Genomic DNA, 20,116 nt, shown 5'->3' with positions numbered 1-20,116 from the left:
CTCAATTCCCCTTGCTCAGTCTCTATCTCTACCTCCATTCTCAGCCTCTCTGTTCAAACCGCTCTTGACCTGTTGCAGAGGCCCGATAATTTTTTGGAGTGGTTTGTTAACCAAGTATAGCCTCACAACGTATTGTAGGTCTCACTACTGTGCGTATGTCACAGTTTGTGTTGTAATAACTACCTTCTTGGACCTGAGTACTTTTGATGGACTTCATTTGATTAATGTTTACCCTAGGCCTATAGTAAACGTTTATAACATTAATTATGCAACCTTCTATCGATCAGGAACACTTTTGCAATGATAAATAGTAGAAAATGATTACTGCTTTTGAGAGATTTCTGTAATTCGGAGAACATGAATACAACTCACTTCTATAAAATGTTTGATTGCCATTTCGTACCAATTCCTCTTTGACAAACTGATAATGCATCATGTTTATGGATGGTTACAATACATATCTGTTGTGCCATTGCTGTGTGTAATGAATGATGAGATGACTAGATGACAAATGATACCGTTTTGATCGTTTAGAGAGTCTTTACTGAGAGAGTCTCTCTATCGAGAGTCTTGGATTTGTTTTTGGGAGGCAGTGTTGTTTTCCAAAGGCGAATACTGTACAGCTGCACCATCGACAGGTGCACCATTGCTTGGCATCCGACTGCAAGGCGCTACAGATGGTAGTGTGTAGGGCACAGTACATCACTGGGGCCGAGCTCACTGCCATCCAGGACATCTATACCAGGCAGTGTCAGAGGAAGGCCCTACAAGTTGTCACAGACTCCAGACACCCAAGTCATAGACCACATGGCATGCGGTAACGATGCAGCTAGTCTGGAACCAACAGGATCCTGAACAGCTTCTACCCCCAAGCCATAAGACTGCTAAATAGTAAGTCCTGGTAGCTATTGATTAACTATTTGCATGGACCCTTTTTTAACTGTTTTGACTCATCACATACGCTGCTGCTACTGTTTTATCTATCCTGTCGCCTAGTCACTTTATCCCTCGGATTACCTCGACTAGGTACTGGTACTCTGTGGATATAGCCAAATTATCATTACTCATTATATTCCTTGTGTTATTATTTTTCTGTTATTTTTCTCTCTGCATTGTTTGGAAGTGCCCGTAAATCAGCATTTCACTGTTAGTCTACACCTGTTGTTTACGAAGCATGTGACAATAAAATTGTATTTTGAGAAATGTAGCAAGCAGCCGAGAAAATGGCATGCAATTCAATCTAATTCTCCACTTAGCATTTTCCTGCCAGTGTACCATCTAACGGTCGTAATAATAGATTGGGCCACTTTTCCCTGGGGAATACTATACTAGGAATGTGCTGCCTGGACTATCAACACAATACGGGAGAGAGCCCACTGCGAAGTGGAGAGGGGGATGGGGACGAGGGGGACGGGGGTGGGGCTGAGGTGACAGGGTCAGACACAGCACTCAGAATGTCTGCCTCAAGTTCCAAAATGTTCAGCTGTAGTTTTTCTGTGTCCCCTGTCCCTCCTGTTTTGGTCATTCTGTTCAAGCCAGCCAGTTCATGTCACAATGTGTTAGGCCAGGGAGAAACTTCACATCCTGTAATTTAGAGAGTGTGAGTGACCATATGATCCTGTGTGAGAGAATGTGTGTGACCGTGTCACCTCATCTGCTGTGGACAGGCAGGGCAGTGGGAGAGGGGTAATCTATCCCACACACAGGAAGGGCCAAGAGAAAAAGGAATTCTTCATTCTGAACATGAAAAACTATGTCTGATCAAAGCATGGATGTGAAGGTTTATAAACTGTTGTTTCTTGACCTGTCAGCTGGGAGAATATCTCAGAAGGCAAATAAACAAACCATCCGAGCATTAACATTATTTTGCTGGTTTTATATCGCCTTGCGTTAGTTTCATCTGAGCTAATCTTTTTTCTCCCTTTGTTTGGCAATGTGTGTATGTGAGCCATTTCAAAGTGGATTCGATGGTTGTGGTATGGGCGTACATTTGATTTAAGGAATGACTCACAAGGTGCAAAATACCTGTTGCAAAAAGTAGAGACAGAAAGAGGATATAATTTGAATAGCAACAAATACAGTGCATTCGGAAATTATTCAGACACTGACTTTTTCCACATTTTGTAAAGTTACAGCCTTATTCTAAAATGGCTTAAATATTTTTTTCCCCTCATCATTCTACACACAATACCCCATGATGACAAAGCAAAAACTGGATAAATAAATACATAAAAGGAAATACCACATTTACATAAGTATTCAGACCCTTTACTCAGTACTTTGTTGAAACACCTTTGGCAGCAATTACAGCCTCGAGTCTTCTTGGGTATGATGCTACAAGCTTAGCACACCTGTATTTGGGGAGCTTCTCCCATTCTTCTCTGCAGATCTTCTCAAGCTCTTTCAGGTTGGATGGGGAGTGTCGCTGTACAGCTATCTTCAGGTCTCTCCAGAGATGTTTGATTGAGTTCAAGTCCAGGCTCTGGCTGTGCCACTCAAGGACATTCAGAGACTTGTCCCTAAGCCACAGCATTGTCTTGGCTGTGTGGTTAGGGTCATTGTCCTGTTGGAAGGTGAACCTTCGACCTAGTCTGAAGTCCTGAGCGCTCTGTACTTTGCTCCGTTCATCTTTCCCTCGATCCTGACTAGTCTACCATTCCCTGCCTCTGAAAAACATCCCCACAGCATGATGATGCCACCACCATGCTCACCATAGGGATAGTGCCATGTTTCCTCCAGACATGACACTTGGCATTCAGGCCAATGAGCTCAATCTTAGTTTAATCTGACTAGAGAATCTTGCGTCTCATAGTCTGAGAGTCTTCAGGTGCCTTTTGGCAATCTCCAAGCTGGTTGTCATGTGGCTTCTGTCTGGCCACTCCACCATAAAGGCCTGATTTGTGGAATGCTGCAGAGATGGTTGTCCTTCTGGAAGGTTCTCCCCTCTCCACAGAGGAACTCTGGAGCTCTGTTAGAGTGACCATCGGCTTCTTGGTCACCTCCCTGACCAAGGTTTGGCCAGGTGGCCAGCTCGAGTAACAGTCTTGGGGGTTCCAAACTTCTTCCATTTAAGAATGATGTAGTCCACTGTGTTCTTGTGGACCTTCAATGCTAGACATTTTTTAGTACCCTTCCCCAGATCTGTGCCTCGACACAATCCTGTCTTGGAGGTCCACGGACAATTCCTTCAACCTCATGGCTTGGTTTTTGCTCTGACATGCACTGTCAACTGTGGGGCCTTATATAGACAGTTGTTTTCCTTTCCAAATCATGCCAGTCAATTGAATTTACCACAGGTGGAATCCAATCAAGTTGTAGAAACATCTCAAGGATGATCAATGAAAACAGGATGCACCTGAGCTCAATTTCGAGTCTCATAGCAAAGGGTCTGAATACTTATGTAAATGAGCTATTCCTAAAAAAGCCTGTTGTCACTTTGTCATTCTAGGGTATTGTGTGTAGATTGATGAGGAACATTTTTTATTTAATCAATTTTATAATATGGAAGAAGCCAAGGGGTGTGAATACTTTCCGAAACTGTGTGTATGGTAGGCTACCAAAGACAAGTACAGCATTACACACAAGGAGACAGTTAATTGTGTTTCTAGCCTAAAACTAGTAATTTACCTTGGCATTTACTGTGCAATGGAACCAAAAAAGTGCAAAAACAAACCACTTAATTTTAACCCAAAAAGTCTGTGATGACGTTGAATCAACATGGAAAAATAATTGGATTTGCAAAAAGTCATCAACAGAAGGTCATTTAATCCTTTTTTCACCCAACCTTTAACCTAAATCCAGTTACATGGTGAAATTCACTTTGAATTCACGTTCGTTTACAACTCAAACAAATGTAAATTAAAACTAGACGTTGAAATGACGTCTGACATAGAAAACTACACACAGAGACTACTGGAGTCTAAAAGTAATTAATAATCAAATCCCTCCACCCCAGCTACAGTAAGTGATACCGTGCTCTATTTAGCTAGTCAAACTTCAGCATCCCATTCGACATTTGGCCGCTCATGACTCTCTTACTAATTGTTTGAGAATGGGTTTGGGAATACGGGATGAACCCGCCCTATTCCAGGTTGGTGAGAAATTAGTCGAACGTTTCAGAGAAGTCACAGAAGGACCACTAAAAAGTTTGACGTATGGAGTTGTGGGCTTTATCGGAAAGAAACTCTAGCGGGAATTAGTCTACAAAAAGCTTTATTTAGATTGTCCGGAATAAAATATGGAATCGATGCCACGACGCAATGAATATTTGGTTATTGAAGCACCACTTTTTTAATGACCATATCTGTCAAAAAGCTATAGAAAATATCCATATGCTACAAATGATCTGCGATGGAGTTGTAAACTGTCTGACAGGTAAGATTGATTGATCTTTATAATTTGAACTAAATTCACCTTTTCATAACAATGATGAAAATGCTGTTTCATTCTAGTGATATGTGTGGCACAGTGAACTTAAATGTTTCAAAAGTTACAATAAGGATTTAAAAGTGCCTCGAAGTAATTATGGAACATGTAAATTACCATCCATGACATCGTCTATTAAAATGGGAAGACTGGGAGAAACACATTCTATCAAATATCGAGAATAGTATGTATCCACATGTTCTTAAATAACTTATTTGAATACAAATATAAATACTATTACATTAAAAAACTCATCTTAAATGGAATTTATGATTTTATCATTATTAATTTAAACATTACCATAGAATATACATTTTAGGCTCCTAAAAGTTTTCAAACTAACTGAGGTGTGACACAAAATTATTGTATCCGTGTATTATTATAATTATTTGACTATCTTTCCATGAGTTTAATCAACATATTTAATATTTCAAATCAGAATAAAGTTCTTACTTAATTAGCAATACTCATTTTAACACATTTTATCCAACAGCTCCCAATAAAGAGTGTGATAACAACAGAGCCAGATGTCAGTAGATCCTCTGTCTGCAGTCTGCTGTGTTGTGGCGCCCTCTGCTGGGTGAAGGGGGAAGGCCAGGGCCAGGCAGGATGGAGAATGTGTTTGAGGAGGGGATGAACCCTGTGATCGTGGCCCACTACAACCACTCTGGGAAGTGGGGTCGGCCGAGGAGCAGTGGGGTCTGTAAGACTGCTGTCCTCCTCCTCATCTGTATCCTAATCGTGCTGGAGAACGTTACAGTGCTGCTGGCGTTATGGAGGAACAAACGCTTCCACAGCCGCATGTACTTCCTCATCGGTAACCTGGCCCTATCTGACATGCTAGCCGGGGTGGCCTATGTGGTCAACATTTTCACCTCTGGTGGCAAGACCTTTTTTCTGACACCGGCCCAGTGGCTGGCAAGAGAGGGCAGTATGTTCGTGGCCCTAAGCGCCTCCACCTTCAGCCTGCTGGCCATTGGCATCGAGAGACACATGACCATGGTGCGGCTGCGTCCGTGTGAGGCAGCGGGACGGGGGAGGTTACTGGGCCTACTGGGGGCATGCTGGGCCGTGTCGGTGCTGCTCAGCGCCCTGCCCTCCCTTGGCTGGAACTGCCTGGAACACCTGGCCTCCTGCTCTACCGTGCTGCCCCTCTATGACAAGAGCTACGTGGCCTTCTGCATCAGCGTCTTCAGCGCCCTGCTGGTGGCCATCATCATCCTCTATATCCGCATCTACCGCCTGGTGACGTCCAGCGGGAGGAGGGTGAGCAGCAGGCCCTCGGAGCACTCACTGGCCCTGCTGAGGACGGTGGTAATAGTTCTGGGGGTGTTTGTGATGTGCTGGGCTCCACTGTTCCTGCTGCTGCTGCTGGATGTGGGCTGTAGCCCTGAGCGCTGCCCAGTGCTCTACCATGTAGACTGGTTTATCGCCTTGGCCGTGCTCAATTCAGCCGTCAACCCCCTCATCTACACATTGTCCAGCATGGAGATGAGAGCAGCCTTCTTCAGGCTGCTGTGCTGCTGTCAGCCTCACCTGGAGGCCCCAGCCTCCATGGCAGGCAACCCCCACCTGGGGACCGTCATCCCCACGGCCGAGAACAGCAGGTCCAGTGTGGGTGGAGGAGGGAGTAGGATAACAGGGGCTGCCAAGTCTCTGACCCGGGGGAAGGTGACCTCGCCCCTGAACTCTAATAACCAGGGCCGGCCGACCTGGTGTCAGCGGTGCTGGTCAAGGCTGGTGCACTGCCGTCCCTCAGCAAATTCTGACTTGACAGCTAATTCACTGTAGACTGGTCCTAGATCTGTATGTGCTCTAGTAGTCTAGCCAACTCCTCTGACTATCATTATCATGCGATGTCTGTCATAGTTGGCTAAAGCACATACAGATCTTGAACCAGGCTAGATTCACACTGCATGGGTAACTGGCAATGCTGTGAGTGGGCATGGTACAGGCATGGACACTGGGGCTATTTCAGTATGCATTGGTGAAAATATTGACTGAAGAGACCTTGGGTAGACACTCAGATGAGGTTTGTACTGATGAACTTGCTGTAAAGCAGGGGTTCCCATGTTTTTTTGGCCCCTGACCCCTTTTTTAAACTTTTTTATTGGGTCTATGACAGTCTATCACAAATCAGTCTGACAGTATTTCAACCTGAAGTGCCTGAAGTGGCTCTGTCACTCAGAAATGTATTCCAGCTTCTGCCTGCCAGCTGTAACACTTTGTGTAGGCTATCTGCCCCTCCCCTTTGAAGCATAGGTTACTGTAGCCCACTGACGATGTTACAAGAGTAATTCAGATATTAGAGAGATATGTTTATTGGAGAAGAATGGATTGACTTTTTAAAATGTTAGTTAAGGATACTATAGTTATCACATTTCACAATGGATTTATTAACTACAAAAAGGTAAGACGTGTTTTTAATTCTAGTGCTGCTCTGCACACACAAGCTAGCTAGCTAACGCTTGCAATGCTCCAACGTTAATAAACCAACTGGGAAGTTGAAAGACATTTAAAGTTCCTCCATAGAACCCGCTCCTCTGTATAGGTATAATTCTATGGGCCTAATTCAGATAATGCATGTCATTACAAGATGACCAGTGCTTCAAAGGAAGCTTCCTCCATTCTCTCTCACCCTCAAAATTGATGTTGCATCTTGTGTCCTACACTGTGTGTGTTTGTCTTTCATTGAGATTAAACCATGCTGTTAAAATGTGCTCTTAACAACTTTCCTATACAGCTAAAATTGCTTACGCGTTCCACAGCAAGCTGCTTTATTTTCACTGATTGTTGAAGTAATTTAATGTAGAAAATATATACACTACAAAATATGTGGACATCCCTTCAAATTGGTGGATTTGGCTATTTCAGCTACGCCCTTACTGACCAGTGTAGAAAATCGAGCACACAGCTAAGCAATCTCTGTAGACAAACCTTTTCAGTAGAATGGCCCATACTGAAGAGCTAAGTGACTTTCAATATGGCAACGTCATCAGATTCCATCTTTCCAACAAGTCAGTTTGTCAAATCTGGGTTTGGCAGATGCAAGGATAACGCTGGTGCCAACTGTAAAGATTGGTGGAGGAATACTGGAATAATGGTCTGGGGCTGTTTTTCATGGTTTTGGCTTCGCTCCTTGGATCTAGTGAAGGGAAATCTTAACGCTACACCATACAATGACATTCTAGATGATTCTGTGCTTCCAACTTTGTTGGGGAAGTTTGGGGAAGGCCCTTTCCTGTTTCAGTATGACAATGCCCTTGCGGCTGAATGGAAGCAAGTCCCGTAACAATGTTCCAACATCTAGTGGAAAGCCTTCCCAAAAGAGTAGAGGCTGTTATAGTAGCAAAGGGGGGAGCAACTCCATATTAATGCAAATGATTTTGGAATGAGATGTTTGGCGAGCAGGTGTTCACATACTTTTGGCCGTGTAGTGTATATTTCAGAGGTTTAAAAAAGAACCGAAAGGAACCATATAAACTGGTACTTTTTTGGGGTTTGAAACTGTTCAGAACTTTATTTTTCTGGTCGAAACATTGGAACAGAACAAAAAATAAATACGTTTAGGTTCAGAACTAAATGATTGGAAAATAATTTTGGTTCCTAACCCGTGGTTTGAAGTGACTGAAATGCATCAGAAAGGTATTGGAAAGTTCAGAAGATCATCAGGCAATAATGTTGATGATGTATGATCTGTGTAGAAAATAACATCATTGTTGAGGATGTTCTTTTCTCCCCCAATCTAATTTAGTGCCTGGCCTTGTCCACTCGGTTCTAACTGCTTATGGGTATAGTACAGGGAAACAGTACAGTACGTACCTTTGTATTCCTATGAGTCTTATCTTTCAGATTTTGTAGGAAGAAAACAGAAACCGCTCTGTTTATTACAACCGCATCTAGCGGCTACTGGAGGTTACTGATATAACCCCGGTTCTAGGAACCAAGCGCGAATGCTTCATTAATAAGACTGCAAAGCGAAGGGATGCTAAGGATCTACTCTTACCATAGCTCATCTAAAGCCACTATTTTGCAAAGACATTCAAATGACTCACATTGAACCTTTGGGCATGCCTTGTATATTAATTTACTTCATATTTCATAACTACGGAACACAATGAAAAATGTTCCCACAAGACATGTAATAGAGCATAATATAGCTTTATCAACTATCTATAGTGTGGGAAAAGTGGATTAATTGTAATAAACTGTTCGTCTGTGTGCAATAGAGGATGGGTAGTTTGCAAATGAAAGTAGGATCACTGTGTATTGTACATACAGTGTATATATATATTTTCCAATTCACCTGCCTTTCTCTTTCTTGGACAGTTCAGTATATTTATTTTCAATGAAGACTAGGCCTTCCCGGTATGATGAACTGTGTACTAATCCATTGTGTTTACGCCTTAGATGGTACAGTGAGTCAAATATTGATTTTGTAGTGATTTGAAGTTTGCTGTCAGAGTAAAGAACACATGTCAATGTTGGTTCTGGTTCCTTTCAGCAACATAGATACAAGTCACTTACGCTTCCACTAACCACTAGAGAGTTGTATTACAATTACCTTTACATCTTATGTGGTGTCTAAATACCAATTGAATAAAAACTATAAGCTTTGGTAGCTTGTCATGATTTTGTAGGTTAGACTTTTACTGTTAGACATCGTTTATTGGTTGAATTATAACCAGATCACAACCAGACGTCTTTTTGACATCATGAAAAATGGCTTATTTTGGTGGATATCTGGTTTTTAGTTGATATCTGATTGAACTACTGACCAGTTATCTAAATGCTACTAGATTAATACACACCAATCTATATAAACATGTGCATAGTGTTTGTGGGCCATGCACCCATTGCATATAAGACACTGGAGCCATTATAATTATTAAAATTGGAGTAATGTTCTTTTTCAGCAGGGTTTGCAATTTTCTAGCACAGTTGGCAAACAGCTGGCAGTTAGGGTCTCATGAAATACTGTATTTAGCTCAGCCAGTGATGCATAAAAACTCAAAAATAGCCAGATCATTTTGGTTAATCAAAATCACAATTTCCAACCAATGCTTGTTATTTGATATAAATAAACAAGTACGTTTTGAATGTGGCAGAGAAGGTCCAGATACATTTAGGTCATCCATTTCTGTTCAGTCAAAATTCACAAACCACAAACATTTCAACTTGAGAATTCATCCGGTGTTTGAGACACTGGGATCATAAGCCTATCAAAACAAAAACATAAATAGATTTTATACTTGGCGAATGTACTGTACCATTTTGTAAGGCGGAAGAACTGACTGTCCGTATCAATGTCCTTCTGCTATTCAAAGATAGTCTTTGTGCTAGTAAAGCAGTTTGCATAGGTTCTACCTAGTGGGCAAAAGCTGGTTGAAAAGACGTCAGAATGAAGTATGGTTGAGAAAGGACAAGGTTTTTTAAAATATATTTTTACTGACCAGAATATTACATATTTTTCTCAGCACCATACGACAAGTTGGTCATTATTGTGACCACTATATTATGTGTACATTATGTAGCCTACTTCTCATAGTTAAGACCTCATCATAACCTGGTAATGACCACATGACTATAGCTTATTACCAACTTAGAAAAAAGGGTTCCAAAAGGGTTCTTCAGCATCCCCCATAGATGAACTCTTTTTTGGTTCCAGGTGTTGGGTTCTGAGAATATGAAACATACTTATTCATGTCACTGAGGGAGAAAGGGGAATGTATAACTTTTACATTATGTCAGAATATGTTATTATTAACCATCAGGGATCCTACTGTATGGGAGGGATCCTCTGGGAGGAGAAGAGACAGTCTGGTACTAGCCACCATGACAGCTGTGAGTTGGGGAGTAGTGAGCACTTTGGGTCAGGTCAGATGAACTGAGGAAGAACAGATATCACTAAGGTTCTGTCTAGCAACAGAGATGCATTGGCTGCTCAGATGTGTAGGAGGAGACTCAGCAGAGGAGAAAGGGTTAAATGTCAGTGCTTGTGTGAATATGTTTTTGTCTGTTCAGCTGTTCGATCCTTTGGGATGAATAAACTTGGTCTAAGCTTTCATAGTGTCCGTCGAGTTCTTACTCTGATATTTAGAACATACACAGGGAGAAGCCATTTTGGTTCCACATTGAACCCTTTTGTTTCCATGTCGAACCCTCTGTGGAAATTGTCCTGTATAAAACCCAAAAGGGTTCTACCTGAAACCAAAAGGGTTCTACCAGGAACTAAACAGGGTTCCTCAAAGGGTTCTACGGTTCTCCGATGGGCACATCCGAATAAACCTTTTAGGTTCTAGATGGCACCTTTTTTTTCTAAGAGTGTACTGTAAAAAGTATTGCAGAGGATAAAGTTGTATATTGAAAACATTTTACATTTACATTTGTATTTGTTTCCATAGTCACCAACATATTCTTACATTTTAAAATAGATCAAGCAATGGCATACAGCAATTGTTTTATAATTGTCAGCATAGAGATACTGGGAGTATATAAAGGCCCAATGTTTTTGTGGACACTTTGTGGACTCAGCTGGCTAAAAGTATTTCCATGGTACTAGTTGAAGAATTTTGTGGCAGTTATAGCTTAGGGATGTTTTAAAAAAAGAGTAACTCATATACATACTTTGCGTCCTTCTCCAACACGGCTCAGGGGCATATTTCAGGACTTTCCAGAGGGCCCGCAACACATCAACCTCGTGAGTTTTCTGGCTTCTCATGACACTTACTGAAAGCATAAAATTAAAATAACGATTGGCATAATGTGAGCATGCAGTACACAACGTAACAGTAACACACAGTAAAATATCTAACAGTCAATCTACTAAAATTGGTAGCAAAGGTATGTTTGCTCCTCTGTCCCTTCGTAGTGATGTCAGACAGGAATTAATTGGTCATCAATATGAAACATTTTAAGAAAGATGATATCACAATTAGACTAAATGATTTGTTTAATACCATTAAATGTTGTAATATTCAAACTAGAGGTCGACCGATTAGGATTTTCAAAGCCGATACTGATTCTTGGAGGACCAAAAAAGCCGATACCGATTAATCGGCAAATTATTATTATTTTTGTAATAATGACAATTACAACAATACTGAATTAACACTTACTTTAACTCAATATAATACATCAATAAAATCAATTTAGCCTTAAGTAGATAATGAAACATGTTCAATTTGTTTTTTGTTTTTTCAAAAACAAAATGTTGGAGAAGAAAGTAAAAGTTCAACATGTGCTATGTAAGAAAGCTAACGTTTCAGTTCCTTGCTCAGAACATGAGAACATATGAAAGCTGGTGGTTCCTTTTAACATGAGTCTTCAATATTCCCAGGTAAGAAGTTTTAGGTTGTAGTTATTAAAGTACTATTTCCCTCTATACCATTTGTAGTTCATTAACCTTTGACTATTGGATGTTCTTATAGGCACTTTAGTATTGCCAGTGTAACAGTATAGCTTCCGTCCCTCTCCTCGCTCCTCCCTGGGCTCGAACCAGCAACACAACGACAACAGCCACCACATCTAAGCAGCATTACCCATGCAGAGCAAAGGAAACAACCACCAATGCGAGTGAAGCGAGTGAAGTTTGAAACGCTATTAGCGCTAGCCAGCCATTTCACTTCGGTTACACCAGCCTCATCTCGGGAGTTGACAGGTTTGAAATCATAAACAGCGCAATGATTGACGCACAACGCGCAATGATTGACTCACAACGAAGAGCTGCTGGCAAAACGCACGAAAGTGCTGTTTGAATGAATGTTTACGCGCCTGCTTCTGCCTACCGCTCAGTCAGATACTTAGATACTTGTATGCTCAGTCAGATTATATGCAACACAGGACACGCTAGATAATATCTAGTAATATCATCAACCATATGGAGTTAACTAGTGATTATGATTGATTGTTTTTTATAAGATAAATTTAATGCTAGCTAGCAACTTACCTTGGCTTATTGCATTTGCGTAACAGGCAGTCTCCTTGTGGAGTGCAACGAGAGAGAGGCAGGACTAGTTAACTATAAGGTTGCAAGATTGGATCCCCTGAGCCGACAAGGTGAAAATCTGTCTTTCTGCCCCTGAACAAGGCAGTTAACCCACCGTTCCTAGGCCGTAATTGAAAATAAGAATGTGTTATTAACGGACTTGCCTAGTTAAATAAAGATTAAATAAAGGTGTAAAAAAATATATTTAAAAAATCGCCACCCAAAAATACAGATTTCCGATTGTTATGAAAACTTGAAATCGGCCCTAATGAATCAGCCATTCCGATTAATCAGTCGAACTCTAATTCAAACAACTTTTTATAAACACACCACTCCATAATCCTGAGGACATTGCCCCAGACAGAGCTTACCCAATTGAAGACAGCTTGGCAGTCTTAAAAAAAGTTAAATGCAAAAATGTTAATGTGTAAACATGCAATAAAGAGAGACAATACATTTTGATATTGTTCAAAAGTTGTCTGTCATATCATTCCTGCAAAAAACAGTGTTAGACATGGGTGTAATTGTCAAATCTCTTCCTCTTCTCTGCAACTGCATGTGTGTTCGAGTTAGCGACAGAGCGAATGAGTAAGAGAGAAATGGGAGAAACTTTACATGACTCACGGGGGAGGTATTTATTTCTCAATTGAGGAGGAAACAGTGGACGTGGATAATCTAGGGGAGTAATTTGCAGCATAGGCAACATAATTTAAATGCAGTGGAGGTGCAATAAATTCCTGAACATTTTGAGGAAATGAGGCCATACCCTGCCAAAAGATGCTAGGACATGCCTCCAGACACCCCAAACAGTGGAAACCATAAATAAATGTGGAGGAAAATACAGTACATTTATTATGGAATAGAGCAGGGCATTCAGAATGCACTGAGTACAAACCATTTAGACGTCACTGCTATTAAGAGGCTTTCATTGAACATTTATGGCCTCCCCCTCTTCAAGTCAACTAGAACAGTTTTGACCTATTCTTTGCATTCTTCCTCAATCAGAATCTTTCATTATGGCGCTCTTCTGTGGGAACACAAAACCCAATTCAGTGCAGGACTATCTACAGGATTTTACATTTGAGCTCAATAGCATCATCCATAAAGGAATTGAGAGAAATGGGGAAACAATAACCATCAACGATATACACTACATGACCAAAAGTATGTGGAAAACTGCTCGTCCAACATCTCATTCCAAAGTCATGGGCATGTATATTAAGTTGGCCCCCCTTTTTGCTGCTATAACAGCCTCCACTCTTTTGGGAAGGCTTTCCACTAGATGTTGGAACATTGCTGCCGGGACTGGCTTCCAATCAGCCACTAGCATTAGTGAGGTCGGGCACTGATGTTCTGCGATCCGGCTCGCAGTTGGCGTTCCAATTAATCCCGAAGGTGTTCGATGGGGGTGAGGTCAGGGCTCTGTGCAGGCCAGTCAAGTTCTTCCACACCGATCTTGACAAACCATTTTTGTATGGACCTCGCTTTGTGCACAGTGGCACTGTCATGCTAAAACAGGACAGGGCCTTCCCCTGTTGCCACAAAGTTGGAACCACAGAATCATCTAGAATGTCATTGTATTCTGCAGCGTTAAGATTTCCCTTCACTGGAACTAAGGGGCCTAGCCCGAACCATGAAAAACAGTCTGAGACCATCATTTTTCCTCCGACATGCATTGAGGCATCGTTCTCCTGGCATCCGCCAAACCCAGATTTGTCCGTCGGACTGCCAGATGGTGAAGCGTGATTCATCACTCCAGAGAACGTTTCCACTGCCAATGACGGTGAGTTTTACCCCACTCCAGCCAATGCTTGACATTGTGCATGGTGATGTTTTTGGTTGTGTGCGGCTGCTCGACCATTGAAACACATTTCATGAAGCTACCGATGAACAGTTCTTGTGCTGAGGCAAGTTTGGAATTTGGTAGTGAGTGTTGCAACCGAGGACAGATGATTTTTATGTGCCTCGTGGTTCAGCACTCGGCGGTCCCATTCTGTGAGCTTGTGTGGCCTGCCACTCTGCAGCTAAGCCGTTGTTGCTCCTATACGTTTCCACTTCGCAATAACAGCACTTACAGTTGATGGGGTCAGCTCTGGCAGGGTAGAAATTTGACGAACTGTCTTGTTGGAAAGGTGGCATCCTATGATGGTGCCACATTTAAAGTCACTGAGCTCTTCAGTAAGGCCATTCTACTGACAATGTTTTTCAATGGAGATTGAAAATCTGTGCGCTCGATTTTATACACCGGTCAGCAACAGGTGTGGCTGAAATAGCTGAATCCACTAATTTGAAGGGATGTTCACATACTTTTGTATATATAGTGTATGTTTCATTTGTGATGCCCCTGCACAAGCATTCATCAAGTGCATTGTGGGACATACAGGCTACAACTCGTGTGAACGGTGTACCATAAGGGGGAATGGAGAGAGAATAGAGGGACTTTTAACTGTAAGGACATATCATCAGTTCACTCAGACTTGGATTTTGCAGAGTCTCCATCCTGATCATCAATGTGGTATTTGCCCACTCTTGACTTGTGGGATTCATGGGGATCTCCACTGGATTACATGCATTTGGTGTGTCTTGGGGTTGATAGGGGGGTGCTGTGGTTTTTGAGAAAGGGACCAAGGGAGTGAAAGAAGTCCTTCACACAATTATCATGTGTCAGAAGAACTTGCTCATCTCTCAGGAAATCTGCCCCAGGAGTTCTCTCGTCAGCCCAGATCTCCTTTTGAAGTAGAGAGGTGGAAGGCAACAGCTGAAACAGTTCCTGCTCTGCACTGGCCCTGTTGTTTTAAAGGATGTGCTTCCAAGTGTGACTTATGAACATTTCCTGTCCATTGGCGTAGCAATTCTGCTAGATGAGTATGATGCAAGATGTGGGTTATGCCAGTGAGCCTATTGAAGCACTTTGTTGAGCACAGTGAAGGTGTCTACGGTCAGAGCTTTGTGGTTGTACAATGTCCACAACTTACTCTATCTGGCAGATGAATTACGGTTGTGACTTGAATGCCTTATCAGCTTTTCCATTTGAGAACTACAGTTGAAGTCGGAAGTTTACATACACCTTAGCCAAATACATTTAAACTCAGTTTTTCACAATTCCTGACATTTAATCCTGGTAAAAATGCCCTTTCTTAGTTCAGTTAGGATCACCACTGTGTTTTAAGAATGTGAAATGTCAGAATAATAGTAGAGAGAATGATTTATTTTAACTTTTATTTCTTTCATTACATTCCTAATGGGTCAGAAGTTTACATACACTCAATTAGTATTTGGTAGCATTGCCTTTAAATTGTTTTACTTGGGTCAAATGTTTCAGGTAGCCTTCCACAAGCTTCCCACAATAAGTTGGGTGAATTTTAGCCCATTCCCCTTGACAGAGCTGGTGTAACTGAGACAGGTGTGTAGGCCTCCATGCTTTTTCAGTTCTGCCCACAAATTTTCTATAGGATTGATGTCAGGGCTTTGTGTTGGCCACTCCAATACCTTGACTTTGTTGTCCTTAAGGCATTTTGCCACAACTTTGTAAGTATGCTTGGGGTCATTGTCCATTTGGTAGACCCATTTGTGACCAAGCTTTAACTTCCTGACTGATGTCTTGAGATGTTGCTTCAATATATCCACATCATTTTCTTTCCTCATGATGCCATATATTTTGTGAAGTGCACCAGTCCCTCCTGCAGCAAAGCACCCCCACAACATGATGCTGCCACCCCTGTGCTTCATGGTTGGGGTGGTGTTTTCGGCTTGCAAGCCTCCACCTTTTTACTGTGGATATAGATACTTTTGTACCTGTATCCTCCAGCATCTTCACAAGGTCCTTTGCTGTTGTTCTGTAATAATTGATATGCACTTTTCAAACCAAAGTACGTTCATCTCTAGGAGACAGAACGTGACTCCTTCCTGAGCGATATGACGGCTGCGTGGTTCCATGGTGTTTATACTTGCGTACTATTGTTTCAAATCAAATTTATTTATATAGCCCTTCGTACATCAGGTGATATCTCAAAGTGCTGTACAGAAACCCAGCCTAAAACCCCAAACAGCAAGCAATGCAGGTGTAGAAGCACGGTGGCTAGGAAAAACTCCCTAGAAAGGCCAAAACCTAGGAAGAAACCTAGAGAGGAACCAGGCTGTGGGGTGGCCAGTCCTCTTCTGGCTGTGCCGGGTGGAGATTATAACAGAACATGGCCAAGATGTTCAAATGTTCATAAATGACCAGCATGGTCGTATAATAATAAGGCAGAACAGTTGAAACTGGAGCAGCAGCACGGCCAGGTGGACTGGGGACAGCAAGGAGTCATCAGGTCAGGTAGTCCTGGGGCATGGTCCTAGGGCTCAGGTCCTCCGAGAGAGAGAAAGAAAGAGAGAAGGAGAGAATTAGAGAACGCACACTTAGATTCACACAGGACACTGAATAGGACAGGAAAAGTACTCCAGATATAACAAACTGACCCCAGCCCCCGACACATAAACTACTGCAGCATAAATACTGGAGGCTGAGACAGGAGGGGTCAGGAGACACTGTGGCCCCATCCGAGGACACCCCCGGACAGGGCCAAACAGGAAGGATATAACCCCACCCACTTTGCCAAAGCACAGCCCCCACACCACTAGAGGGATATCTTCAAACACCAACTTACCATCCTGAAACAAGGCTGAGTATAGCCCACAAAGATCTCTGCCATGGCACAACCCAAGGGGGGGCGCCAACCCAGACAGGATGACCACATCAGTGAATCAACCCACTCAGCTGACGCACCCCTTCCAGGGACGGCATGAGAGAGCCCCAGTAAGCCAGTGACTCAGCCCCTGTAATAGGATTAGAGGCAGAGAATCCCAGTGGAAAGAGGGGAACCGGCCAGGCAGAGACAGCAAGGGCGGTTCGTTGCTCCAGAGCCTTTCCGTTCACCTTCCCACTCCTGGGCCAGACTACACTCAATCACATGACCCACTGAAGAGATGAGTCTTCAGTAAAGACTTAAAGGTTGAGACCGAGTTTGTTTGTACAGATGAACGTGGTACCTTCAGGCGTTTGGGAATTGCTCCCAAGGATGAACCAGACTTGTGGAGGTCTACAATTTTTTTCTGAGGTCTTGGCTGATTTATTTAGATTTTCCCATGATGTCAAGCAAAGAGGCACTGAGTTTGATGGTAGGCCTTGAAATACATCCACAGGTACACGTCCAATTGACTCAAATGAATTCAATTAGCCTATCAGAAGCTTCTAAAGCCATGACATAATTTTCTGGAATCTTCCAAGCTGTTTAAAGGCACAGTAAACTTCTGACCCACTGGAATTGTGATACAGTGAATTATTGTCACGTCCTGACCTTAGTTCCTTTTTTATGTCTCTATTTTAGTTTGGTCAGGGCGTGAGTTGGGGTGGTCATTCTATGTTTTGTATTTCTGGTTTTGGCCTGGTATGGTTCCCAATCAGAGGCAGCTGTCAATCGTTGTCTCTGATTGAGAACCATACTTAGGCAGCCTGTTTTCCCACTATGATTTGTGGGTAGTTGTTTTCTGTCTTTGTTTTAGTTACCAGACGGAACTGTTTCAGTTGTTCTTTTTGTTACTTTGTATTTTTAGTGTTCAGTGCTATTGAATAAAATGACGAACCCTTACCACGCTGCATATTGGTCCGATCCTTCATACTCCTCCTCAGCAGAGGAGGAAAACCGTTACAATTATAAGTTAAATAATCTTCCTGTAAACAATTGTTGGAAAAATTACTTGTGTCATGCACAAAGTAGATGTCCTAACTGACTTGCCAAAACTGTAGTTTGTTAACAAGAAATTTGTGGAGTGGTTGAAAAACGAGTTTTAATGACTCCAACCTAAGTGTATGTAAACTTCCGACTTCATCTGTACCTCTACAAGGTAAAGAAGCTTGTGAGAAACTCTAACAACCCTGTTGCTCAGATACGTATCTATGAGGTTGTGTGAGGTTGACAAAATAAACAGAGGATAATCTGCTGCTCCAATACAGGAGAAAGGGTTCCGTCTGGCTGCAAACAAAATAAATGGCACATTCATGTTGAGGAACCAAATTGTTGCCATTGTGGCGGAGAACACATTATATGGGACACAGTTGTGAGTGCTTTTTTCGCTCACCCTGCAAATCTACTTTGCTTGACATTTTATTTTTGAGAAGCACTAAAAAGGGTAGAAAATAAGTTGTACGTGTAGATCAACTTCAGTGGAAATACAGTTCATTAACATACCACGCAAGACAGGAACAGTTTTGGTCCATTTCCTTCATTAAGAAGATCATTAAGGAACTTTTCATTCTTAACCTCACCAATAGGTATAGATAGACCATGCCTATTAGAAGGTTATAAATATATGTGCTTGAGTAATCAAGCAGCTGTATGACCCAGTGGATGAATAAACTTGGTTTGACCTTTTTCTAGTTGCCCGTTTGAGTTTTTACTCAGTTTGTTCAGAACCGTATGTATTAGACACGTTAAGATGTACAGTAATTTGTAACACCTCATCAAGCAAGTAGCTTTGGGGGCTTTCGTTATGCACCCTTTTTATGCTCCCTTTCAAAATGAATATACTGAATATTTTTTATTTTAAATATGTAGATATTGGTAGACCTAGTCCTCAAAAACAGAGGAATACAAAACAAAATAGTTAGTATTTTCGAAATAAAACCCATGATCAGAATGATTAAAACGTTGGAGCTTCATCATCATCTATTTCTAAACACTCAGTTTCCAAAGCCCCCTGACAAACTTGTTGTGGAGGAAACTGTAATGCCTTTTGATGAGCTCTTCACGACTGTCTTGTTGTGTTTGGACCATGATAGTTTGTTGGTGATGTGGGCACCAAGGAACTTCAAACTCTCGACCCGCTCCATTACAGCCCCATCAATGTTAATGGGGGCCTGTTCGGCCCTCGTTTTCCTGTAGTCCATAATCAGCTCCTTTGTCTGCCAGGTCTCCTCCCTATATGATCACGCCTACCACTGTTGTGTCATCAGCAAACTTAATGATGGTGTTGGTAAGAAGGCACAACAGCGCCTCTTCAACCTCAGGAGGCTGAAGAAAGTTGGCTTGTCACCCAAAACCCTGACAAACCTTTACAGATGCACAATCGAGAGCATCCTGTTGGGCTGTATCACAGCTTGGTACGGCAATTGCACCGCCCTCAACCGCAAGGCTCTCCAGAGGGTGGTGCAGTCTGCACAACGCATCACCGGGGGCAAACTACCTGCCCTCCATGACACCTCCACACCCGATGTCACAAGAAAGCCAAAAAGATCATCAGGGCGACAACCATCCGAGCCTGTTCACAGCCAGCATCCCAGAGTCGCCTCTTTACTGTTGACTTTGAGACTGGTGTTTTGCAGGTACTATTTAATAAAGCTGCCAGTTGAGGACTTGTTAGGCATCTGTTTCTCAAAGATTTCGTTGTCTGTGGATCTGTTGGGGCAGTATGCGGATTGGAGTGGGTCTAGGGTTTCCAGGATGATGACCGTACGGACAGGATGTGAGCCATGACCAGCCTTTGGAAGCACTTCATGGTTAACGACGTGAGTGATATGGTCTGTAGTCATTTAGGCAGGTTACCTTCGCTTTCTTGGGCACAGGGACTATGTTGGTCTGCTTGAAACATGGAGGTATTACAGACTCGTCAGGGAGAGGTTGAAAATGTCAGTGAAGACACTTGCAAGTTGGTCCATGCATGCTTTGA

The 20,116-nt window shown here is 42.3% G+C and overlaps 1 protein-coding gene across 1 annotated transcript; it reads left to right on the top strand.

The window, feature by feature from the left end:
- The first annotated feature begins 3,970 nt into the window (after window positions 1-3,970).
- On the top strand, window positions 3,971-7,528 carry LOC112250887 (sphingosine 1-phosphate receptor 3-like). Its single transcript, XM_024421413.2, is given in 3 exon segments — window positions 3,971-4,374; window positions 4,919-6,121; window positions 6,124-7,528. Coding segments are annotated over 2 exon segments (1,158 nt in total). The 5' UTR covers window positions 3,971-4,374; window positions 4,919-5,034; the 3' UTR covers window positions 6,195-7,528.
- Window positions 7,529-20,116: the final 12,588 nt, after the last annotated feature.

The sequence above is a fragment of the Oncorhynchus tshawytscha genome, linkage group LG05 (assembly GCF_018296145.1).
Source record: "Oncorhynchus tshawytscha isolate Ot180627B linkage group LG05, Otsh_v2.0, whole genome shotgun sequence".
NCBI lineage: Eukaryota > Metazoa > Chordata > Actinopteri > Salmoniformes > Salmonidae > Oncorhynchus > Oncorhynchus tshawytscha.
This window is presented reverse-complemented; position numbering and strand designations above follow the sequence as displayed.